This window comes from Maylandia zebra, linkage group LG23, assembly GCF_041146795.1.
Source record: "Maylandia zebra isolate NMK-2024a linkage group LG23, Mzebra_GT3a, whole genome shotgun sequence".
In the NCBI taxonomy this organism is placed as follows: Eukaryota; Metazoa; Chordata; class Actinopteri; order Cichliformes; family Cichlidae; genus Maylandia; species Maylandia zebra.
This window is the reverse complement of record NC_135188.1, coordinates 48694884-48721131: the sequence shown is the minus strand read 5'-3', so window position 1 is coordinate 48721131 and position 26248 is coordinate 48694884. Positions and strand designations below refer to the sequence as shown.

At 41.5% G+C, this 26248-nt stretch overlaps 1 protein-coding gene across 1 annotated transcript in view; it reads right to left on the bottom strand.

The window, feature by feature from the left end:
• Positions 1–26248, bottom strand: part of nlgn4xa (neuroligin 4 X-linked a) — a 109678-nt gene that overhangs the window by 50357 nt on the left and 33073 nt on the right. Inside the window, exon 3 of the mRNA XM_004564116.5 lies at positions 15007–15159. Within this exon, the coding sequence (XP_004564173.2) occupies positions 15007–15159 (153 nt within the window). The remainder of the gene's footprint in view (positions 1–15006; positions 15160–26248) is intronic.

The following is a 26248-nucleotide window of genomic DNA, read 5'->3' as shown; positions in this document are numbered from 1 at the left end:
TTCCTTTCCCGTAAGCACGCTGCGTTACTGCGTTACTAAAACCGTGATTTTTTTTGCGAGTGTCTCATGACAGTGACGTAAGCGAGTGCGACGTTCGTGACAACAGCTGTGTGCAGATCAACAATGGATCATATATCATTTGCGGGAGAGAGTATGAGCGTGCAGCGTTTAAAGCGTGGAAGTACTGACCTTACTTTGAGTTTAGTGTCCGCTGTGCGTGAGAAGAAAACTTCTTTTTACAGCAAAAAAGCCCCTAAACTTCCAACAAGCACCGAGTAGCTACGACGTAATGGGAAACTCACAGAGAAACTGCCGTATCCTTCCACTGACCGCGGCACACCTGCACCAGGGTAAACCTCCGCCTACCGCAGTCCTGCTTTACAGGTGAAAATAGAGCAACAGGACCGCTGAGTCTTTGACTTTATTTATTTTCTGCTGTGTTTTACTTGCATCTGTTTGAAAGAGTGAGTGTAAACACACAAATATTTTATTTTATGAGCTGGAATGTGCAGAAAATAAGTTTAAATAGGTTTAAACAAATTTCTTCCAGTCAGAGAATGTTGCATATAATCTAATGTTTGCTTGATGCATAAAGTTAAAAGATTAAAACTAATAAAACAAGTTTTAAAAAGAGACTTTTCCATTTGATTACATTTCGTATGATGGATTATGCAGAAAAAGTAGAATTGGGCTGAAAGATCTATCACTTTATCACCTCTTCAGGTTGTAAATCGTGTTTTTAAAAAGTAACTAAGTAATTAATTACTTTTGAAAATAAGTAATCAGTAAAGTAACGGGATTACTTTTTGGGGAAGTAATCAGTAATTAGTTACTGATTACTTTTTTCAAGTAACTTGACCAACACTGGCCATGAGAGGTCATCGCTTCTGCTGTTTGCTACCAGAGATGTGTCAGGAATCTTTGGGGTTCAGTCTTCCTGATTTAGTTTTTGGTCACATGGTGCACATTTTGTTACGTCTGCTGAAAGTCCAATCCAGAAAGAAGCATTTTGGACTACTTTACTTTGTTTGTGACTATAAATTCTTGTGACGCTGACTCAACAGAGAAAACAAACTTTGGCAAAAAGTGATTGGTGACTTCCTGAGTCCTTGAACCTCCAGTTGACACCCAGAAAACAGACCAGATGAGTATGAGAAGTCTGAACAAAAGTTGTTGGGGAACATATTCTGATATCTTCTAATATGTTTGTTGTTTTGGAGCATTTTGTAAATAGTTTGTGAATGTTGAAATGAGTCAAAGTTAGACAATTGTCTATAGTTTTACTCTCAGTTAGGGAAAACTAGGCAGCATTAGAAATGAGTTTGGTTTTGAACTGCTCATTTCTACAGCAAATATACTGCCGTCTCATATTTTCAGTGGTTCCGTGTTGCTGGTCTTTTCTTGGGGGGTGGTTGGAGTGGGGAGTGGCACCTCATGTTATGTGGAGGTTACCCTTTGTCTGGGGATCTAACACTAGGCTAGGCTAACATATCTGCATTCCTCTGTGCTTTAAACATGATAGCAACTGTTTCATGACATTATCATACATTAAAAAAATCAGAGTATTTCTCGGAAATTGTATCGAACCCAATATCCTGAATCAGTGACACATGGGGGGAAAGGAAAGGGCAGATGTAATGAGAACTAGCAGATACTGCTGAGTAGTTGGGACCAAGGCACTGGCACAGTCTGTCAAAGGCACACAGAGCAGCATTTGCAGAGCAACATCTGTAAGTGACAGATGACTCCACTCACCATCATCCACTCACCGTCTTCATGTGTACAAGATCAAAAGCATGTTTTTCAGGGTTTTTCTGCCCTTTTTTTTCTGGTAGCAGAATGTGAACTGCAGCTCCAGCCGTCGGCCTTTCTGTGTCATGTCAGAAGACATTACCTCATACCCTGACTCACAAGCAAAGTGGATAGCTGCTGCTCACCACTGTCGTGAGGCGACAGCAGTGACAGCATATTCTTCTCTCTCCTCACGTGCTGTCATCGCTGCACAACCAGGGGGAAGAGTTCTGGAGTGGTAATGACCTCCTCCCAGCAATAGCTGTCCTTGCAGAAACTGAGGAGTTATAGAGAAGCAGGAAGAAGAGGCTGCTTGGGAGGCTGAGCACTTTGCCTCTGACTACAAGAGAGGCTGGTAAAGGATTGGAACAGAAGAATTTAGAATGAAATACTAGAATAAAGAGGAATCACACAGAATACGCAAGACAGCTATGTGACTAAAAAAGAGTTTTAAATAAAAGTAACAAACTATCAGCTTCCTGTCTCCCTCTCTGTTATTCTTAACTTCTCTGCAATAAGCTACAAAAATCTAACTTTGTTAAAACTGTTATATGTTTAATTGTGCTCTTTGTTTGTGAGCAGGTACTATGCAGTGGTTTGAGTTCTCTCCCTCAAAGCAGTTGCCCACTGAAGGAAAAAGATTAACGAGAGCAGTGAGACTGAAACTCAAACAGATGTACGGAAACTGGTCTTAAAAAAACACACACACAAAATTGTGCAACACTATTACGTAAGGATTCTTCCTCTTGGATAGTATGATAAAATTAAAACAATGTAGAGGAAATCCTTGTTGATGCGTGGTCAAGAACTAAATTCTGGAAGATTTAAGAACAAAAAGCTCGGAGCAGAGCATGGTTACATATGATAAGATCTGAAGGGGTTTTGAATCCTAATTAGGAAGGATGGGGTCTATGTCTGGATTCATTTGGGGTATTTTCTTACCTTTCTTTGTTCTCTATGAACAAAGAAAAGCAAACGATAAAGGCCTGGCAGTACTTATATTTTTGTTCGGGTAGGAACATCTTTACACATATTAGTGACTGTTAACTGTTCTGTGTTTGTTTCTAATTAACTGTTATCTCTTGTCTTGGGTAAGGAAAGCTGTGAGATGTGACATGAAAGGTGTGTTTGAGAGTGAGGCTCTTTTCTTTGTTGCAGCTCTGCTTCTTTGCCACAGATTCAGCAATCAGTCCCTGTGGTACAAAGTAACTGGAAAGCTTTTGTTAGCTAATTAGTGATATTACTGAGATCACAACTAGTTGAGTCACTGCAGTAGCTTGTAGCATTCCTTTCAAACTATAATGACTTGACTTGAAATTCTTCAGTGCTGCATTATTTCCACAGTGGTCTGAAAGTCAACAGCAGCAGTCAAACTCAATAATAGCTACATGCTCACATTTTGAATGTCAATACTAAAAAGGCTATTTGAAAGGAAAGTGTATTTAATTCAATGTGTCTTTATTTTAATAATTTCCAACAAGTATGTAATTTGGAGGGAATTAAATTGAGTGTTTGCGTGTGATAAATGTGTATTACCTTCCTTTAGCTGTGTTCAGCTTTTATAAAGTGTTAGCTTTTGTACACAAACCATCTGCATGCCCCCCTTCCCTGTATCCGTGAGCTCTGTGGTCTTCCTCATTTGCTCCTGCCTTTGTTAAATATATCCCTCCCCTGCACAAACCATCTCAGCCTTGCCTCTCCAACTTTGTCTCCAAAGCGTTCCACCCGAGGTGTCCCTCTGTTGTACCCATATGTAGTCCGGTCTATTCTGGTCATCCCCAACAAAATCCTTAAAATATTGAACTCTGCCACCTCCAGCTCTGCCTCCTGTCTTTTTGTCAGTGCCACGGTTTCCAAACCATACATGAAAGCATGTCTTTCTGCCATCGTGTAAACCTTCCCTTTCTCTCTTGCTGCTATCCTTCTGCAATAAATCACCCCTGATACTCACCTCCACCCTTCCTGTACTCTCCCTTTCACCTCTTTTGTGCACCGTCTGTTGTTTTGGGTGACTGACCCCAGTAACTATGCCTACTCTTTGCAGCTTCAGTGTTACAACCAAAAAATGAAAATGACGAGCTGAAAACGAATGCTAAACGCTTCACAGTGCCAAACTCCATAGTTCACACTAATTAGTGCAGCACACAAAAACATTTGTCACAATACTGTTGCTGCAGCGCACTGGGAAATTTGTTAGAAAAGACCAATCACTAAGGGTAATTGGACTCAGCTGTGCAGTTACAAGTCAATATGGTAGAAAGCATAATGCAACAGAAGATGTAGAAATAATAATTTCACACTCAGTGCAACAAGATCCAGAGATATACGACACAAACTGAAACTTTATTTTATGTCCAATCAATTAAGGGTCTTTTCCTCCTGGTCATATAGTGAGAGATGCGCCACAACACTGACATGTGAGGTAATGCGCATGCACATTTGGATCCTGACATGTATGATCCACACAAGCATCGTTCTTGCTCCCCCGCATTGGGCAGCCGATATTGGCCTGACCCAATATTGACATGTGCTACTTTTTGACACATTATAGCAGGTTAATTTTAGCAACAGGGTGGATTGAGTTGTACACTTGTCCTGTGGAAACAACAAGACCAGAGCAGAGCAATGTGAGATGTGGAAAAAGGTGTAAATGATACACTGACGGCCGTCCAGCAGGGAATTTGATGTTAAAGTGGTGCGAGCTGATGAGTGTTTGATGACTTCTTACACCCGTCTCCAATCAGCCTGCCGGCACAGACACGATCGAGCTGCTCGGCCTGCAGAGATTGTTGTCCCTTCACACTAGGCATCTGCTTCAGCCCAGTGTCACACATTTACTCACTCACTGAGTCAGGCACCATTGCATGTTAGCACCTTCTCAACATCTGCTGCAAATATCTGTGTGAATCCTTTGAACTGCAACACTCAGGCAATAGTGAGGTGACAATACTGCCGTGTTTACAGGTGTTTCACAGACGATTCTCATTCTACCTGTTTTGTTCTTCCTTTGGTGCAGATCCACACTGGAGGATGAGTGTGAGAGCAGCGTTATCACAGAAACAACTTCTCACTGAAATGTATCTAAAATTGCAATTCTTAAATAAAAAGTCATTTTATTTATATAGTTCCAGTTCACAGGTGCTTTATAGAATACGCTACAGACCATCCTGTGTTAAATAACTAATAACAAATAACATTGTATTTATATATCACCTTTAAGTTAACAATTCATAAAGGTGAAACAGACAACATAAAACAGGCAAAAATGAACCAAAAGCGGTTTTAAAAAGGTGAGTTTTGAATTGTTTTTTAAAAACACAGTTCTGAGTCCACAGTCTCAGGCCACAGTGGCAAAAGCTCTGTCACCCTTAGTTCTCATGTTAGTCTGTTTCATAGCAAGTAAGTCCTGATCAGATGACCAGTCAAAACCAGGATCTTAAAATGGACTCTGAGTTCAATAAGAAGCCAGTGTAGCTCAGATAGCAGCGGTGTCACATGTGAATACTGGATTTAGTCAAAAGCCCAGCTGCAGTGTTTTGCACAACCTGCAGAAGCTCCAGGGAACCTTAGACACATAAGCAGTGAGTTACAATAGTAGAAGCGCGAAGAAATAAATGTACGTATAGCAATCAGAGCAAAATAAAATAGTGCCTAACTCAGCCACATTTCTTAAATGATAAAAACAAGACCGAACCAGAGAATTCACATGCCCATCCAAATGCGAGAGTCGAGTCAAAGGTGACACCTAAATTCCTGATAGAGGATTTAACATAGACCGAGAGAGGACCAAGGACTTTCACTATCTGGGATTAAAATCTGTTCGGAGCACATACGAGGACTTCAGTTTTCCCCTCGTTGAGTTGGAGGAAATTTGCAGCCAACATCTGATAGAATCTAAGCAGTCATTCAGAAGCTGAAGCTTCAATAAATCCTGGGGCTTAAAAGAAACATACAACTGAATGTCACCAGCATAACAGTGATAAGAAATGTTCTTGAAGGAGCCCATTATATGCTGGAGGGCGAGAAGATATACTAAAAACAATAAAGGCTCCAAAACCAAACCCCGAGGGACAGCACAAGTTAGGGAGGTAGAGGATGACCTAAAATCAGAGACCACCACAGAAAAACGTCGGTGATGTAGATATGAGAGCCACTCCAAGGCAGCTCCAGGTAGACCAACCCAATGTTTAAGCCTTTCAAGCAGGATGTGGTGGTCAACTGTGTCAAACACCGACGCGAGGTCCAACATAAGCAGAACAGATCATTTTCCTGCATCATTACTCATCAAAATGTCACTTGAGACCCAAAGAAGGGCTGTTTCCATGGAGTGAGCTCTGCGAAAGCCGGACTGAAACTTAGTGCAATGCTGTGGTTTTCAAGAGCTGCTATAAGCTGCTTAGCCACAACATTTTCTAGAAGCTTAGCAATTAATGGTAATTTGGAGATTGGTCTGTAGCTGCTCAAAAGAGAAGGGTCTAGCTGAGGTTTTTGTAAAAGTGGGAGAATAGCAGCATTTTTAAAATAAACCAGAACTATACCAGACGCCAGTGAAGAGTGGATTAGAGTGAGCACAGATGGACCAATAGCCTGGAAGACATTTTTGAATAATTATGCAGGTACAATGTCAAATGAACAGGAGGATGCTTTCGCTGAATTCCCTAGTTAGAGAGAGATAGTTGACGATGGTTGGGCACAAAGGGTCTTTAACAGTCTCTCATAATTGACTGGGAGAGGAAGGGAAAGAAAAGTTGGAAAAGAGTGCACAGAGAGAATACAAAACAACAAAATAAAAAAACTGCGAGAGAGAGCAAACACAAGTTAATGGCATAGAATAGAAGTAACCCCTAACCCTAACCCTAAGAAGCACTGGAGGGTCAAAAACAGTGCATTAGAGGTCCAGTGGGCTGAGCCTAAGGTCTAGAATATGATTCAGGATCACCCTAATCATTCCTGAGTGTAAGCTTTTTTCTTTTTATACTCAAAAAGTGAAATTTTAAGCCCACTGTTAAAAGCAAATGGGACATTCTGAATCCCAACTGGGAGCTGGCTCCACAGAAGACAGGCCTGATAGCTGAAGCGCTCCCATTCTACTTTTGGAAACTCAGGAATCACAAGTAAGGCTGTGCTCTCAGTGGGCTCTTTTTGCTTGATGCAGTATACAGGGGTCTTTGGAAGATATATAGGATCAAAACTTGATAAAACCTGCAGTTAGGGGTGATCCAGTGACCCTGAACGATTCCTCACTTGTGTCTGTGGGTTTTTTGGCTCAGACTGTAGGATTTCATTTGCACTGTGGACTCCACCCACAGCACTTTCTTACTCACCCACATTCATACAAGTACCTAACACTTTAAGTAAACGTTCACACACTCACATGCTGATGTAGGTATTGGGGGCAGTTTGGGGTTCAGCAAGGACAAATGCAAAATGCAGTAGTCGGGGATCAAACCACCAACTTTCCAAATAGACAATCCGCTGTACCTCTGAGCCACAGAAACGCCCCAAAGCTTGCAGTATTTGGTATTTCCAGATGGCTTCCCATCCAAGTACTAACGAGGCCCCATACCGCTTAGCTTCTGAGATCAGGCGTACTCATGGTGGCGAGGCCATAAGCCTTCCTATACTTTCTTTTTTGAACTTGACACATAAAGTTCCTTGAGATGATTATTGTTGTGATTTAGCACTATATTAAAAAACCTTTTTGAATTGAAAACTAGATGGGGTTTGTTTCAAGTGAAGGATTTTAAACTGAAATGAACAGTCAGTCAGTTTGGGAGAAACTCTCTCTGTAGTTCTTGGTAGTAAGCTTGTTGAGGCATTTTAAATCAGATGGTTTTCATGGAACTGAATCTTTGACTTTTGCATCACTTTGCTTTCTCCTAAATGTAACAGAATAATTTAGCTGTATTGGGAAACACTTTTTAATAGAGCAGGATGATGATAGAAATCTTAAAAATCAATCCAGTCAAACCCTAAGACGTTCCATTCTCTGTAGGAAAAGAAACAAAGTAACAAACACAGAACTGTCACCAGTTTGTTCATAATGCCACTCTACGATGCTTAAGTAACCAGATTGATGCTCATGAGTGATTTTTTTCCCTTTTTTTTCTTTGTTACATAAAGATTTTAGTATTTGAATGTCTGGGTGCATGGTTAATCCAGAAAGGTGATTCTGCTGAAAGCTGAACAGAATCATCTTTCTGGCTACGCTGCCATTCTGACTGTCTTTTTGTTATTTGTCCTAATGTTCTCCTTCATCCGTTGTCTTTATCTGTTTTTTCATCTGTATTCTCTCCCTCTTTTTCTCATTCTCTGTCTCTCTCCTCTTCTCTTTTTTCCTCTCTGCAGTGCACACTTTTCCAGAACACCTTTTCCCCCCGGCTCCCAGGAAACTAAATATAGAGACTGGTGCAGACAGCTCGGCCTTATAACAAATGGTAAGCAGAGCAAAGCACGGCACAGTGCAGCAGAGCAGCGGCAGCGTTCATAAGGATATACTGTGGCTTCACTTCACTAAACAACACACCTCATGCAAACAGCAAACAAACCATATGGAGCGCACTTTCAATTCAAACCCGGAAACAACAACCATGAAGGAAATTTGATATTTAACACCGAGATAAGTGTTTTATATTTGTGTGTATCTGTATAACAAGGTGGTTGTTGAAAACAGCTTCATCAGAAGTGAACAACAACTGGTGTCAAGACAAGTTTCACTCATCCATATGTACAGATGAGTGACACATTTAAGAACAATATGCAAATAATTGAAATCCCATGTTATAGCCTTTGTAACAATAAGATCTCAGCTCCGTTGAACACCTATGGAAGTTTTTCTAACGACGTGTTAGACAGGGTTCTTGTTGGGCTCTGCCTGAAAATTTCAAGCACAGGAATAAACACGACAACATGAGACACTGAAAAGAGCAAAGGTCCTACCAGACCAGTCTGACTGGGGTTCATATGTGGCTCCCTGATCTGCAAACATTCGATAGTCTATTTCTGCGGCCTGTAGCTTTTCTACATGCAAGCCATGATCACCATGTGACTTCAAGTTATACACCTACAGCTGAAGCACAGATGGTTGTGAGGAACTAAAGGCCAGGGAGGTTGCAGCAACAGGTTTACATCGATAATTCATCTGTTACATGTCAGATATTTATGTACACATTTTGTGTACAAATTATGCAAAACTATCTTAACAGCTTGGTAGGTGTATAGCTAACTACTCTAGCTACTTTCCTCCTTGGTTTCAGACTGGCTGCTGTTTTTACTATTTAGTGCTGCATTCTGTACTTCACTGATCTGATGAGCAGATGCTAGCCTGTAGGAGATCATCATATATGGTTTGTCCAATGCACTTGTAGCTGCTCTTATCCTAACAATTTCCAGGGACTTCCAGGCTTCTACTACCAGCAGGATTTTGGCTTGTCCAGGTAACTTCAGGGGTAACCCTGGGTTTTCAGTACTATGAAAGCATTTCACTTCTTACTGGGGTAAATCGCCATGGTAACATGGTAACAAGTTCAACATACTCACACTCAATCCGGTTGTTAAGTCTGACATCACTAGCCGTGTCTGGGCCTAAACTCCGCTGCAGCGTTCTGCTCTACCAGGTGTAACTATTGAGTTTAACATCCAGGCATCCATGAAAATGGAATTTATGACATTTAACAGAGTTAGAAGTTAGCAGGGAGTTAGCTCGCTAGCTTCTATCTAAATACAATATAGCATGTCCTGACTGCGGGGTTTTGGAAACAAATTCAAACGTACAGCTCTGCTATCACTTCCAACATAAATGAAGACAGAAAACTAAACAGCAGTGACGTTTGTAGGGTTACTGAAGTTTGGCTAGCTGGTGCTACGTGACCGCTAGCGACACAGCTATGTTAGCATAATATAAACAAGCTAACTTTTTTCCCACTCGATAAAAGTTACCGTGAGTGTTCTCGGTGGTCAGGAACAAATGTAATCGCATGGCAGGATGCTGTAAACGGACCAAACTTCAGCCAGGAGAACAACTGAGATAATCCATCCACAATACGAGGTTAGTCATTCATATACTGCTGCATGGGCTGGGCTGTAGTTACATCCTAAGGTTTTAAAAAAACTGAGCTTAAATAAATGATTAGCGGTAATAAAAGCCGAGGGAGGTCAACAGTGATCACTGACTGTTTTAGGAGCTTTTTGAGATCAAATAGAAGAAAATACAAAACATTAAACATGTTAACAACACAAAAGCCATATTAAACGCAGACTACTTTAGACCCGGAAGTAGGATTCATCACGTCATCACGTCATCACTTAACGACCGGATATTCTTTCTGTTATATGGATTTACTTAACATAACATTAGCGATTAGGTGAAGCAGCCACATAAAGCTGCTTATCAAGGTGTGAAATGAACAACTTGAGCTGTTTCATGTCAGGGGTGGTGTTCGTAGCATCTATGCTGGAAATTGTGTGAAACATTTTCACAGGAACGTTGTTAGGTTTAAATTGTTAAATGTTGTCATAGCGTTACTTAAATTTGTAAAGTCTTAACTCAAGCAGCATTATCAAAGACATCCCTTTGTCTCTGAGCACCTCTCCAGCTTGTTGAATGATGGGGGAGGATGTAGTGTTTTATTATGGGACATCCTATGTGAGGGTTCTGTTTTCTTGGTTAGTAAACTTCCTGCCTTTATGACCCTTTTGGTGAGCATGAGGTCACACAAACGTACCCCCAAACACAAACACTCAGATGCATACAGACACACACATACACACACGTGCTTACACGTGCACACACATGGTGTCTTTTAGAACCATAGGCGGGTTTTACAATGGGTGGTGCTTGTGTGTATTGTAACTGTTTTCAATAAAAGGCGGCAAGGAAGGCTGTTTATTTGAAGCTGGCTAGGAGACGGGTGAGGAGCGTTTAGCTCCAAGAGCCTGCTTCCGACCAGCCTCCCTTTCTCGCAAGAAAAATCGATCGATTGCTGATTGTCTTGCTTCCTTGTCGTTAACGGGAATACGTTTCTAAACCAGCGGGGCCTGTGGAAGCGGAGACCCAACAAATGTATGTATGTAATTTGTTGATTTAGAGCATGGTGTGCTACTCAATGCTAATCTGCTGCTACTCGAACACAGAACGCTAGGGTTGCCAACCGTCCCTTAAAAAACGGAATCGTCCCGTATTTAGAAACAAAAGCACACGTCCCGTATTGAGCTAATAAGGGACGCACTTTGTCCCGTAATACAGTGAGAATCAAAAGTAGTCTATAAATGTTAATGCAATTAACACTTTGTTTGAAAACATAATTCCCAGCCCCTCTCCTGCTTTGTGACCAATGAGCTGACAGCACACTTATGACAATTTGAGTATGACAAGTCGGATTACAGCTCATCTCATTGGTCGAGGAAAGGTCGCTTACAGAGAAAATATTGGAAGACAACAGATGACCACAACAACAAGCATGGCCAGCGGGGAAACAAACGCCGACACTGCGGTGCAAGTCTCGGACGACAGTACACCTAAAGCTGGGCAAACACTGTGCAATTTTCAAACTGCACGATTGACTCGCAGGGGTTAGAAGTTGGTAGGTCACGATGCAGGTCTCACACTATACGGCCCGATGCTCTGATGCGACCTGAGTGCTCACACTGTGCCTCCATAACATGAAGGTTATAACAGAAAATCTGTCGCTCTCTCTGTCTTTCACTCACACAGACACACCACCACCATCAACTTTGCTAAATTGCTAATGAAAAACATTGATCAGCTGTGATTGAGCAGCAGTGTAGATCCAACTATTTTCACGGTTGTTGTGGTCGTGATAATTTTGTGAGGCCACATCGAAAAGGCTCGGATGAGCTTTCCAAAGTTCTACAAGTTGTGCCTCCATCGCTTGTGTCCAGATCACACGCTGCACTGCTGCTCCGTCTTTTTCACCGACGTTTACGTGTTTGAGCGTGAGCAGTGTGAGCGGCTCACGAGCAATTCTCGTTACCCCACGTATACTACACCACGCACGATGAAGGCCAAAATTGGGCCGATCACCAAATCGGTCGCACGACTCAAAAATCGGCTCAAAATGGGCCAAAAATCGCACAGTGTGAGCCCAGCATTAGAGCAGCAATGTTTGTTCCCCTCAGAGAAAGAAAAAAAAGGCTGCAAAAGTACAGGGAGGACTGGGAAAGGGAAAACACCTGGCTGGGAAAGTGCACGATAACACCTATAAAGCGCACTGCACTGTGTGCCGGCGCACTTTTTCCATAGGCATGCTTCTAATGGTGGGCACAAGAAGAACATGAGGGGCGTGAAAGCTCGGGGAACCCTTAACCAATTTCTTGTCCACCAGGTCACGGCAGAAGCAGATATGGTATGTAAACACTGGTTTGTTGTTTAAACCCTCTGGTTAAGGTTAATATGGGCATGTGCAGTGAATATCAGCGCTATGTGGCCAGAAGTGTGATAATATAATTTATTTTGTGTAATAAACAACTGCAAGGATAGATGATTACAACAAATAGATGACTAATACATAAAAGTAATACATAGATGAATAATGATGATGAGTTAAGATGCGTAATCATGGGAACAAGCGGGTTTACAAACAGGAGCAGCTGATTAGCATTAGAAAAGCTGAAATAATACCTCAACTGAAGCCAATTGTACTAAATGCACTATATGTGCACTGTTACAAGAATATTTTTCTTTCTATTGTTTTCTATTAATTTATATAATTTTAAGTTAAGCAGGACAGAGTTCTTTTTAAAGAAAGATTTACTTATATTCTCAAAAGTTAAGCATGACAGGCTTCTGTTTAAGAAAGAGACCTGTTTTACTGTGTTAATGTTGTCATTTTGAGCTAAAAATAAATGGCTAAATGATCATTTGTTTCCCATATGGTCATATCACAAAGAATATGCATCTGCTTAAATCAAATTCAAGTCAAATGGTTAAAAAATAATTTCACACACAAAAAAAAGAGCTACCACACTGGGAAGGGTGAAGACAACTGGGTTGCCCGGCCCTGGCCACGAGGTGTCCCTTATTTATTTTTCAGGGAGTTGGCAACCCTACAGAACGCATACTAGGAATACCTGGAATAGTCAGTCAAACAAATGTCAATTTATCTGCCAAGAAATAAAAAGATTTCCACACCGTCTTCATTAGGCAGTACCCTTAATCATTTAATCCAGTTCAACGTTTGAGAGCTGTAATGTGCAGCCGTCACTTGAGAAATAAATAACAGCATTGACAGCACACACTAGATTATACTTTGTTTTCAAAACTTAATTTGATGTGTTTCATCAGGTTTAACAGATCCTTTAGGTTTATTTTCATAGTCACTAAATTAGTGCAACAAGTCATTAAGGGGAGAGTCTGGCTGGTAAACAAATCTGACTTGTGGGACTACTCAGTTAAATGCTATACATGAGGAAGCTGGGTAGGCACTGCAGGCAGGTAGAGCTAGCTGTGTCTGCCCACCACCACTTTAAAAGGGCGACAGTCTTTAGAAGCAGAGACTCTGACCCTTTAGACAAACAGTTGGTCGAGATTTCCTGTATGTGACGATGTACCAGTCAATTCATCAAACTTGATGTAAAGGAAAATCAAAGTTGTATGATGCTTCTCCAAAGCAGTTTGAACACAGACACAATATCTTCCTCTTATCTTACCTAACTGAACAATTACAATCATGCTGAGTGGAAACAGGTTATTTGTATCTAAATCTAAGACATGGATGCCAAAATATGAGGGATTTATAAATATTATGCATGCTGTAAAGACACTATACAGGAAATATGGACTACTTATTCAAACTGGTAACTGTAAGTTAGTACAACTGTTACAAGGCTTCAGTGCTTTTATCCATCTCGGTTTTAGAATTACAGCGCTCCCTCGTTTATCGCAGGACTTACGTTCTAAAAATAACCCACGATAGCTGAAATCCCCGAAGTAGCCAGCTTTATTTTTTACAATTATTATAGATGTTTTAAGGCTGTAAAACCCCCTCACTACACACTTTACACACTTTTCTCAGACAGGCATGAACATTTTCACACTTTTCTCTCTTGTTTAAACTCTCGAAGTTCAAACCTTCGTAGAAAAATAAGTCCAGTATCATAGAACGAAACCAAAGGCGCCCGCAGGTGACGACGTTTCGTCGACATTGTTGTGTCTGTTTGGCCAATCAGGACTCAGAACAAAATGCGCTGCACAAAAAAATAAAATAAAAAAATATCAAAAAAATTGCACAAAAAAATCAGCCAAACACCGAGGCCGCGAAAGGTGAACTGCGTTATAGCGAGGGACCACTGTACATCCCTGCAGAATGGTTGCACGCTGCCATCAGGAAAAAATGAAGCAAGTAATAAAGTTTATCAGAGAAACCAATGATTTTAGACTCATTCACAAAGTCAACATACATCTTAATATACATGCATCGTTGTTTTCGAAAGGAAAAATCATAGTGCCTTTAAGCCTACCTCATCATTAGCAAGATTATCAAGTCAGCAAGCTGTTTTGATCTTGACACAGTTGGTCCACCAAACACAAGCCTTAGCACCCAAATCTTTGTCCATTTGCATCATGACTTAAATAATTACTATAATGACAAAAAGTGCAGCTTTGACTCGAAATCTGACCCTGGAAAAGCGTATCTGTCTTCATTTGTACATTTTCTTCTGACAACCTGGGATAGCTAGGTTAAAGGGTTTTTTCATGCCAAATTAAAGAATGTTGTTACAATTTGATAAAATACTTTCAGAGAAACACGTCTCTTCATAGTTCATCTCAAAAAGAAAAGGGTTATTGTCCTAATAAGAAACGTGGGCTGCACTGATATAAAGGTATTTTAAACAGAGATGAATACAGACAAAAATGCAAACCACGTCCTAACCTGGCAACATGGAGGATTGGAGAACAGGAAAAAGAAACTGCAGCTTGAAAACTCCACGATGATGAGTGGGAATAGTGTATCTAGTATATCTGTGTACGTATGAATTTCAGCTGCAAATCAATTTTTAAGGAAAAGTTTCAAAGATAAATATGTGATCAAAGAAGAACATTTCTAATGTCCCGCTCCCTGAATGTAACAGCGAGCCAGTTAATGAAAGAGGGGAAGCCAAACAGTCAAATCAATCAATAAATCAATGAACCACTTATGCCACAATCAGCACTTCTCCAAACCAGTTAAAACACCACAATTAAAGCGGCGGACTCACCGAGAACTCCGAGCCGGTAATTGATTGTGATGACGATGACATTTCCATAGCTGGCCAGGATGCTGCCATCAATCATGTTGCCAGTTCCCTCCATGTAGGATCCTCCGTGGATGTAAACCATGACTGGCTTTAACCCGTTCTCATCGTGGATATCTGTAGATAAGAAAATACAACAAAAATGTCTTTTTTAATTGAACCCAATGATTTTTTTAAAATCAGGAACTCGTTTTCATGCAGAATGTGATTACATTTTATTTTGTTTACAACTTTTAAACAAATACACTAAAAGTGTTTTCAGTGCTATATTGGCACCTGAACCTACAAAAATCAGGAAGCGCACAATAATGTTTTACTGAGGTTACTAAAACAACTAAACAGACTAGATAAACAAATAATCTGAGCTAATATTCAGTGTTTCGCTTTTGTTTTATGATCTGTTCTAAAGACAGTATGATAACATATAACATATACTATTTTAATGTGTTTTAGGAGAACAGGAAGCACAAATCAAATGTATGCAAAGATGACAACGTTTCTCTAACTTCCCAGACCATAAAGGGCTCCAGGCCGACTGTGTGGCACTTCAGTGAAGTGCACATTTGTTTGTCATTAGTGGAAAGAGATTACATCAAAGCATCAGATGCTTTAAAGACCTTAAGGCAACCACTATGTTTTAATTGCGGGGCCCCATATTGACAGTGTCATGATCCACTGTTGGGTTCTTATATTTCACTTAATGTGAAACTTTCAAACTGAAAGTGGTTTACATCGTTTGAATCACAAGGCTCTGCTTTTTGAAATAACAATTTAAAAAACTCAAACTTCCCTGTTTCAGGGGCTGAAAGATTATGAGGGTAATGACTATAGTGTTACCATACTATACGATACACAGATTATTGTGTGTATGGTTAGCAGAATGCTGTAAAGTGTAAAAGGTCATTCCTCAAAATAAGATCCGTGGCTCCTCCAGTTCATGTGTCAAAGTATCCTTGGACAAAGTTCTGAACTTGTGCATTTACCCAGTAGGCACAGATAAATGCATGGTATGAATTTGGTGTAATAGACTGACTGACTCTTGTAGTAGCAAGCACTACTGCTCACGTTGTGTAGCATGGCACCTTTCTGTTCACTAAACTGGATATTCAATGTTATTTTTTACATTTCAGTAGAAAATATGACAACAAATTGTGCATTTGACTGGAAATTCATCTGGTAGCTTTTATATCACAAAGCAAATACATCAATATAGTGTGACTGCTCTATGACGACAACACAGTTATGTCGATAACTTTTACAGTTACTACATAATTCACTTTGGTTTCATTGAACACTGTCTGAGAGTCATTTCTCTGTGGTAAGAATTGCTGGTTACTGTTGGCAGGAAGCAAACATGTACGTTGTGTTAAAGTTTTCACGTGGCTCTGTGCAGTTCTGTTCCATACTGTGATTCAGCAGGTCCTGCCACAGTATTGAGTTGAGGTCTGGACTTTAACAACTGCTGTTTATTTTGTACCTAATTCCATTTGTCAAAATAACCACATCTGTGGATAAATGCCACTGGAAGTGTTGAACTGATGACAGATTGGCTGAGGTGGGTTTTAATGCACAGCATCCTATATGATTATTGTGCATTAACATCTGTGCATCCACTGTAATGAACATATGACCACTGTAAATTGTTTAACTATTGATAAGAAGAGTTTTAGTGCAGTGTTGTCATTTTAAAGTGATAAACTAGCTCTATAACATGTCTGTGAAGGTTCTCAGTCATCCAGGTCATCGTAGTCAAAGCAGCTTGCAAAGAAAAGCGTCTGGACTTCTTTAAGTTGCTTGAAGACGTTTCACCTCTCATCCGAGAAGTTTCTTCAGTTCTAAGGTCAAATGGTGGAGAGTCCCAGATATAAACCTAGTGGGAGTTTCCCCCCACAGAGGGACAAAAGGACCCCCTGATTAGTGATGGGATTTCCGGCTCTTTTTAGAGATCCGGCTCTTTCGGTTCGGCTCACTAAAAAGAGCCGGCTCTTTCGGCTCCGAACCGGCTCTTCGGGTTGTTTTGTTGCTTTAATTAATTTATTATTAACAATAATATAAAATTATGCACAAAAGGAATTACTAACATTAAAAAAAGTGGTTTTATTTATATATGTTTATATATAAATATATGCGGTGGCCCCTAGAGACAAAACACGTACAAACTCCAAAACACATTTCTAGCATGAACTGAACTTCCAAAGCAGAGCTACTAGATCACTTAAATTACACAATTGAAAGCATGTGTGCATTGTTTGTGTATTTATACACAGGCACTCATATATATTCAAATAATTTAAAAAAAAAAAAAGTTCATTTACCTGTTACTACCACACACCAAATCCGGTCGTTGGTACTTGCTGGCTTGTGTAGCCACGAGGTAACAAAAGCTCAACACTGCGCCCAGCATCCTGGAGCACTTCTGTTGTGTTTTGTACGTGTTTTCAGTTTTTACGTGTTTTGGAGTTTGTACATGCTTCAGAGTTCGTACTTGATTTGAAGTTTGTATGTGCTTTGTGCTACTGAGTGTAACTACTGCCCCTCCCCCCTCTGCCCAGCGTAAAGCACAAGGCTGGCGTGCAGAGTGAAGCGGGAAAAAAGTGCGAGAGAGAGGGTGAGAGAAGAAAAAAAAAATACAACCCACGTGACGGCTCGCGATAAGGAGCTGGCTCGCGTCGTTCACGTCAAAGAGTCGGCTCTAAGAGCCATTTCGTTCGCGAACGACCCATCACTACCCCTGATGATCCTCTAATCGCCTGACAGCTCCTTGGAGGACAGGACCAACTTCACCCCCGATCAGACCTGCACACTGTTAGACCTCTGCCTCACCACCACATACTTCAAATACAACGAAGGCTTTTACAGACAAAAACATGGCTGTGCCATGGACTCCCCCGTGTCACCTATTGTAGCCAACCTTTACATGGAGGAAGTGGAAAGGAAGGCTCTTGACTCTTTCAAAGGAAGAGTACCCAGCCACTGGTACAGATATGTAGACGACACCTGGGTCAAAATCAAGACACAAGAAGTGGAATCCTTCACCGCGCACATTAACGCTGTGGATAAAAACATCAAGTTCACCAGGGAAGACACAAAGGACGACTGTTTGCCTTTCCTGGACTGCGCCGTGCACATTGAAGAGAACGGCAACCTCAACATCGAAGTTTACCGGAAGCCCACACACACGGACCAGTACCTCCTCTTTGACTCCCATCACCCTCTGGAACACAAACTTGGAGTAATCAGGACCCTACACCACCGGGCAGAACATGTTCCCTCTAAGCCTGAAGGGAAAAAGAAGGAACACACACATGTAAAGGAAGCACTCAAAACCTGCGGTTATCCTAAATGGGCGTTCTTAAAGTCAGCAAAGAGGCACAGGAAAGAAGACCAGACACCAGCGAGGGAGGATAAGAAGGACAGACGCAACAACATTGTCATCCCCTATGTAGCCGGTGTATCAGAGACACTCAGGAGAGTTTTCTCCAAGCACGACATCCCGGTGTATTTCAGACCCAGCAACACGCTCAGACAAAAACTGGTTCACCCGAAAGACAAAACGCCAAAACACAGACTTAACAATGTGGTGTATGCTGTACAGTGCAGCGAGGAATGCTCAGACCTCTACATCGGAGAGACCAAACAGCCACTTCACAAGCGCATGGCACAACACAGAAGAGCCACCTCCACAGGACAAGACTCAGCAGTCCATCTGCATCTAAAGGTCAAAGGTCACTCTTTGAGGATGCCAACGTTCACATTTTGGACAGAGAGGACAGATGGTTTGAAAGAGGAGTGAAAGAAGCATCTATGTCCACTGTGAGCGACCATCTTTGAACAGAGGCGGGGTTTACGACACCAACTCTCTGCCATCTATAATCCAGTTTTGAGATCCCTCCCCAGACGCCTTAACGCCCACTCACATCCTGGGCCATCTGACCTCAGGAATTCGCATGATAAGGTGGGGCCAGGTTTCACAATGAACACACCCGAAACTCTGGCTGATTGGGACCCATGCCCAGTTTCACACCTTGGCTCAGGCGATTAGAGGATCATCAGGGGTCCTTTTGTCCCTCTGTGGGGGGTCACTCCCACTAGGTTTATATCTGGGACTCTCCACCATTTGACCTTAGAACTGAAGAAACTTCTCGGATGAGAGGTGAAACGTCTTCAAGCAACTTAAAGAAGTCCAGACGCTTTTCTTTGCAAGCTCCTTTGACTACGATGACCTGGATGACTGAGAACCTTCACAGACAATAATAAATCCTTTTACTCTCTCAGTGAGCCAAAGATGTGTTTGCAGCATAATGCAGTTGTTTCCGTCCTGGATGAAGTTTGCACTTCACCATCATGCCCTCGCCCTTTTGTGCAATAAAAATATAAGTAATATCCATATCCATGCTGCAGACTGCATCCCTATTTTCTGCCTCCTGCATTTTGATAAAATAGTTTTCAGATGTAAAAGTGGTCTGGCCCCAGTGTCTTTCTGGACACATTCAAGGACATGGCTAAAGGATCATCAGGGGGTCCTTTTGTCCCTCTGTGGGGGGAAACTCCCACTAGGTTTATATCTGGGACTCTCCACCATTTGACCTTAGAACTGAAGAAGCTTCTCGGATGAGAGGTGAAACGTCTTCAAGCAACTTAAAGAAGTCCAGATGCTTTTCTTTGCAAGCTCTTAGACTATCTCTATAACAGCATTGTACACTGGCTAGGCTAGCTAGCCTCTGTGTAACTCCCTTGTAGATTTGTTGTTGTGCTCATTCTGCTGTTTCATGACCCAATTTTAGCCGAGCTGTAGCTGTGGGGCAGATTTCCTTTTCTCTAGAATACTTTGTGATGGAAAATCGTGCGTTGTAGCCAAACATCCCCCCTCCTCACCTGTCCTCCGAACATTATTCCAGAAGCAGTTCATTACTGCAAACCTGTTTTTGCAATTACTCTGACCTTTGACCTCTGGCTTGGGCTGAATTTCCTGGGCTAACACACACCCGAATGCTCCTGACCAGCAAACCTTTGTGTTTATAGATGTGTTAGCTTCATTCCTGCAGACGCAGCAACAGTGTCCTTAGTTTTCCACATGCACAGAGTCCTGTGAAAACCTTTTGCAGTTGTGTAATATTCAGTTTAGATCATACAATCAATATGCAAGTTCTAAAAACTATTATAGTGTGTACAGCGGGGACATTAGTTTGACCTTTCTCTTCTTTAGTAGGACCCTTCCATTTAAGTACCAGCCCATTTTAAAGTGGACATTTGAGGAGTGTTGTGCTGGAGATATGGTTTGACATTCTCGAGCACAACTGCTGGCTTTTACCCAGTAATCTCTATATCTGTCTGCTCTCCCACCTCCTCCTTTTGTTCTTTATATAATGCACAGGCAGCATGGCAATCAGGCCAGATGAATACCGTGTTTATGAAGCTGCCCAGCTGTGATTAAGCAGCATGATTAGTACATGTGTAGGTGGTCATTATAAATTAAGAGCGGGTCCTTTGCATAAAAGAAGATGGAATGAGATGCAACCAGTCAGAAAAAGCAAGGTCTGCAATAAATCGCTCAGCAGCAGCTTCTTCGTCTGGACCTCAGCATATTTTAACAAGAAAATATCTGAGAGTACTCTGGGAGCACTCTGCTGCCACTGACACAGGAAAGCGTTAGTGGACACATCACTTCTATTAACCCAAGGGCAAAAACTCTAGAATGGAGTTATCAGTGCTGTCCTCACATTGCCCAGCATCTGCTGCACTATAACAGTTCTCAGTGTCCAACAGCCGAACGAACACATTATCAATGGCCCTGCTGACTAGACTGCTGCAAACTCTCCCAGATGTCATTTCGATGAAAGCAGCTACTGAGGAAAATACTGAACTGGGAGTAGAGGTGACCAACTAAACATCTGAAAGTAATGATTCTGCATATACTGACAGATAGAAGCCTTTATATACTTCCAAACATCTTAGTAAAAGCTTCTGTTTGAGAGAGCATATATATGTTTTTATATTATTTTAACTTATAGAAAGTTAGCCTGCTTCTTTTTTATTCTTGATGATAATTAAATGATGATTAGTTAACACAATATTGTGTTATGTGTTACATGCTGAAGAACCTAAACAACACAACCACCCCTGGACAATTTACTGATAGTTTTATGTCCTGTCAAATCACCTTAGGTTCACTGAGGCTTTCCAGTGCAAGGCCTGTGATCACCTGTGATCATTTGAGCCAGGATGAATAAGGTTATTCTAGCACGAGACATTTTTTATGGAGATTGTCTGCTCATGACTTTTTGGCTCTTTCAAATTGGCTCAGGTTTTACTTACAACGTATAGACTAAAAAGGGTTAACATTTATAGAACTATTAACCACTCTGTGTCATCTGAATGAGTGAAATGTTTTAAATCCTAATGTTTCACATTTCAGTATTCTTAATTTTCTTTCCATTGTCATCACAACCATCTAAACAGACCAGTTAGTGTGGATGAGTCTATCCGATTTGGCTAAAAACAAAGATGTCAGCGGCAGCTAAAACTGGTCACTTACTGGTCTGTTCTTCAATTCCTGTAAGCTGTGTGGAAAGCACACGGCTGTATGTATGAGGCATGCCAGTAAGCTTGCTACAAATGTAGGCAGGCGGGCAGGTGGGCATGGAGCAGGAGGAGTGTATCACTCCACTCCTCTGCATAGAAAACAATGAAGTGAAGCAGTGGAGAGCAGCCCACGGAGAGAGGTTATTAATCTCTGCTGTGAATTTGTACCTTAGATTTGCTAATGTCTCTGCATCAAAACTCTCAGAAGGAACTGGCGCTGACACCCAAAACCAACCTTGGACTTACTATGCATAAAAGCAGGCCTGTTAATTACAGGGCCATGATGGCTGCGTGGTGTTAGTGTGTTCCTGTTTATCACTCAGCTCCACACTAGTAGAGGCCCAGTGGAACAGTGTGGGTGGTGGAAACAACCTTGAAGAGGCAGCTGCGGAAAAAACAACTGTCATAGGCTCTAACTGATAGACATCTGATGGTCGCTTCAGGCCTCTGTGGGCTCAGGCAAAACTATTTGTTGGCTCTCCATCAAACTAACAGACAAACCGGTACTACCCATCTCTTCTGGTGTATTGCACCAGTGGAGTCAGAAGTCTGAGAGAAGGAGGAGGTGAGTGAATGCACTCAGGGCACTTTTATCCAACAGAGAGAAGCCCATAGATTTAGAGCTGTGTTTTATGACTGGAGAAGGAGAGGTGGTCTTGGGGCACCATGTCCCAATCCTGTCAGCTTGGAATGCACTTAGAATTAAAGAAATCAAAGTGCTTCAAGTACTCCTCTCTCTGCCCTGTTCTTACTATCTCTGGCTCTCTGTACTCTCTTGGGCATGTGGAGCTGCCGGGGTGACTGTGCAGCAACTTTGTCCCACACATTCATCACTGCCATCCAGGCTGGGGAGAGAATATATTCTTCTACTGGCTGCGCGTGTTGCACACATTACTCATTTTATATGGGTGTGGAGGCTGAAGAGAGTGAAGCGAGTGGGGTAATGTTTGGGGTAGTGTAGTGGGGTGGAGGGGTCCTTCAGCTTTTTCTGCTGTTGGCAGTGGAAGATGGTTAATGGAAACTCTGTAAAGTGCATCTCCATCGCACCACTATCACTGCAATCACAGTGATATAACCTCCTCTCTCAGGAGTGATAGTTGCCTTTTGGCCCAGGGCATGAGAAACAAACCTGCACCGCAGACCATCTACTCTGTATGTTTAAACCCATCAGAGAGAAGAAGGAAAAATCTTAAGCAAGGACACATTACACAAGAACGGGGTGACAAGTCTGATGTAGCGATGTATCTCCATTTGAAAGTTTTGAGTATTGACAACGTTTTCTTCAAGGTGCTTTATATTGTATATTACTGTTTATAGCCATCTGTAAAACATGGTGGAGGCTCTATCGGTGCTTCATTCCAGCAGGTGGTGTATGGGATTGTGTCAAAACTGAACCTGGAAAAACACCATCGGATTTTCATCTACGAGTCAATACAACCAGTGTTGGGGAGTAACGGAGTACATGTACCGCTGCTACGTATTTAAAATACAAAATATGAGTAACTGTACAGTTGCTGTTACAGTTACCATTTAAAAGGGTGGTATTCAGAATACAGTTACTTTGTTGAAATAAATGGATTACACGGCGGTATTTTCCTGTTTCACATGTTAGATTGTCCCTTCTCTATTTTTGGTAATTCCACACCGGTGTAAAACCAAACACAACACGCATTAAGAGGCTCTAATGCCTGTGTCTCATTCTCGCGGCCCATGTCATCCCTAGTAAATGGTAAAATGGTAATGGTCTGTATTTGTAAAGCGCTTTACTTGGTCCTGAGGACCCCAAAGTGCTTTACACTATACACCATCATCCACCCATTCACACACACGTTCACACACTGGTGATGGCAGCTACATTGTAGCCACAGCCACCCTGGGGCGCACTGACAGAGGCGAGGCTGCCGGACACTGGCACCACCGGGCCCTCTGACCACCACCAGTAGGCAACGGGTGAAGTGTCTTGCCCAAGGACACAACAACCGAGACTGTCAGAGCCAGGGCTCGAACCATCAACCTTCCGATTACAAGACGAACTCCCAAATCTGAGCCACGATCGCCCCTAGTTGAAAAAATATTTTTAAAAATTATTTTAAAAAATGATTTAATAAGAAGGCAACAGGCAGAGTGTTACCTAAAGATGGCGGCGCACACTGTTGCAGCGGCTTACGGCTCTCCGTCTCAGTACTCCTTTCTACACCCGCCAGGGCCTTGCTGAGGCTAAAAAACCAACCACACAAGCCACCTCTGCCAAGCCTCTATCTCTCCAATGCCAGATCCCTCATCCCCGGACGGTGTTCACATAATTGCAGGTGACTTTAATAAGGCCGACATAAAGACCCCAGCGCTCCCAAAGTTATTAGCATGTCAAATGTTGCATGTCAAAAACTTTGTTGAACGCAGCCTCTTGGAAGAGTCCTTTGGTTTCTTACTTTAGGACATTGGTAGCTAAACCTGGATGTAGTAAATGTCTGGATACTCGACTGGATGGCAGTTTGAAGCCTTGGCCAATGAACTGGTTTCTGTGAAGCCACTATACTCTAGACTCATCACAATGCTTTCCTAATCATGCAACACAATAAAAAAGTGTGAAACTGTCTTTGTACTTCATTTGCAGTTGTTAGAAAAGTTCAGCTAATGCTCGAAAGCAAACTTCAAGAGTGATTGTGGCAGATGAAGTCTAAAAGGTTCTCTGCAGTGCTGCCTGTTGCATCAGCCACTGAGGTATAGGTGGAACCACAGGGGAGCTACAGGAGTAATAAATTGCCACTGCAGATATTCAAACAGTCAGTGTGCATCGATCCCGAGTGCTTCCCTTAAAAAACAGGCAAGCCAAAGAAGTGCCTGAAGATGCTTTTTCGAGACCTTTCAGCATAAATCAATCTATTCTCCTGGTGCATCAGGCTATATTAAAATCTGATGTTTCAACTTAGCTGGTATATTACTCTTTAACAGTGAATTTGAGCTAGCAGTGTCTCAGTAGGAAAACTACTGAGTGCATAGTCACAGGCAGTGTGTTTCGCCCTTGCAGTTAAAAAGGTGGATATCCAATATGGCTCTTTTGTCTCTTTTCTCAACACCTGCTGTCAGCAAATAATGTGTTTTCAGATCTGTTTTAACATCAAAATATCATCTCCCAGTGGACTGGTCCATCTAATGTCATGTAAAATGTGCTAACCCTCTTTGGGGTAAATGCAATAAAAACCCCTGAGGAAATGCAAGGTTTTTGCAAGATCCTAATATAAAACAGTAAATAAATAAATCACAGTTACCTACAAAACATTCGGAGTATTTAAAATGTATCACTTCATAATATTTTTTCAGCATTTTATTCAACCAAAATTCATAGAAAGCAAGTTGACAACACAATAAAAAGCTTTACTCCTGAAATTGGTTCATCTGTCACAGATACCCGCTTGTGCTTTCATGATAGCTAATACATACATTTTAGTTCAGTTATTTCAGTTAATTTACTAATAGATTACCAATCCAGAATTTGGGATGGGATACTGAGCTGGGGAGGAGAAGGGGAATGTGATGGGAGGCATGGAAAACAGGGAGGGAAGGGAACCTTTGATTCTGCTGAGTCGAGCAGAGAATTACTGCTGTGGCAAAATAATCTAAGCAAGTAAAGACTAGAGTAAAAAGCAGGGCTGGACGAGGCGATGAGACCAAACTGGGACAGAGTAAAGTGGGTCGTTGAGAACAGAGAAACTGGTGGCAGATCTGGTGGAAGAGGAGGTAGCATTGAAAGATGAGATACATTTTTACTGTTCCTTATTTTATTCTCGCTTTCTGGTCAAAAACAGATTAGAAATTATATGACTGAAGATATTTAGGTTTCATTTAGTCATAGCCAATTTTCTGTGGACTTACTAACTCTATGGCTAACTAAGAGAGAAGGTGGGCAAAGACACTAAAGTGAAATGTCTTTAGTTCAATGTACCCTTTAACTGAAACATGCACTTTGGCTTTTTAATCTCCATATGATCTATAATTGTGTACACAGCACAGAGAACTCGATGCTGTGCTGTTTGGTTATTATCATGCATAGCAAGGTGTTAATAGAAGACAGGAACAAAGAAACACACACACGTGGCAAACGTTTTTCCAGAGCTACAAATTTCTCTTTCTAAACAACACAAGTTAGCGCTCATGCTGCACCAAGGAATGAAGGACAGAATGTACAAAAGGATGTTTAGATGTTTAATTATAGGGACCTCCTTCCTACTTAAAGCTACCCCTTTGCCTGAGAAACCTCTGATTTAAAAGGTTAATCCGAAAGATCAAGCCTGGATTTGAGTTTGCTCAAGGATACTGAAAGGAGAGCAAAAACTAGGAGACTCTTGAAAAACAGCTACGACCTGCAAGAACTCGGTCACATGATAAGTGAAACTGGCACATTTTAGTTATGACTTTTAGCAGCATTTGAAAATCACTGTTTTATGTTTTCTACTCTTCTGATTTTGAGGCTTCATGAACAAATATACACAGCCTATACAGGGAGTGCAGAATTATTAGGCAAGTTGTATTTTTGAGGAATAATGTTATTATTGAACAACAAGCATGTTCTCAATGAACCCAAAAAACTCATTAATATCAAAGCTGACTGTTTTTGGAAGTAGTT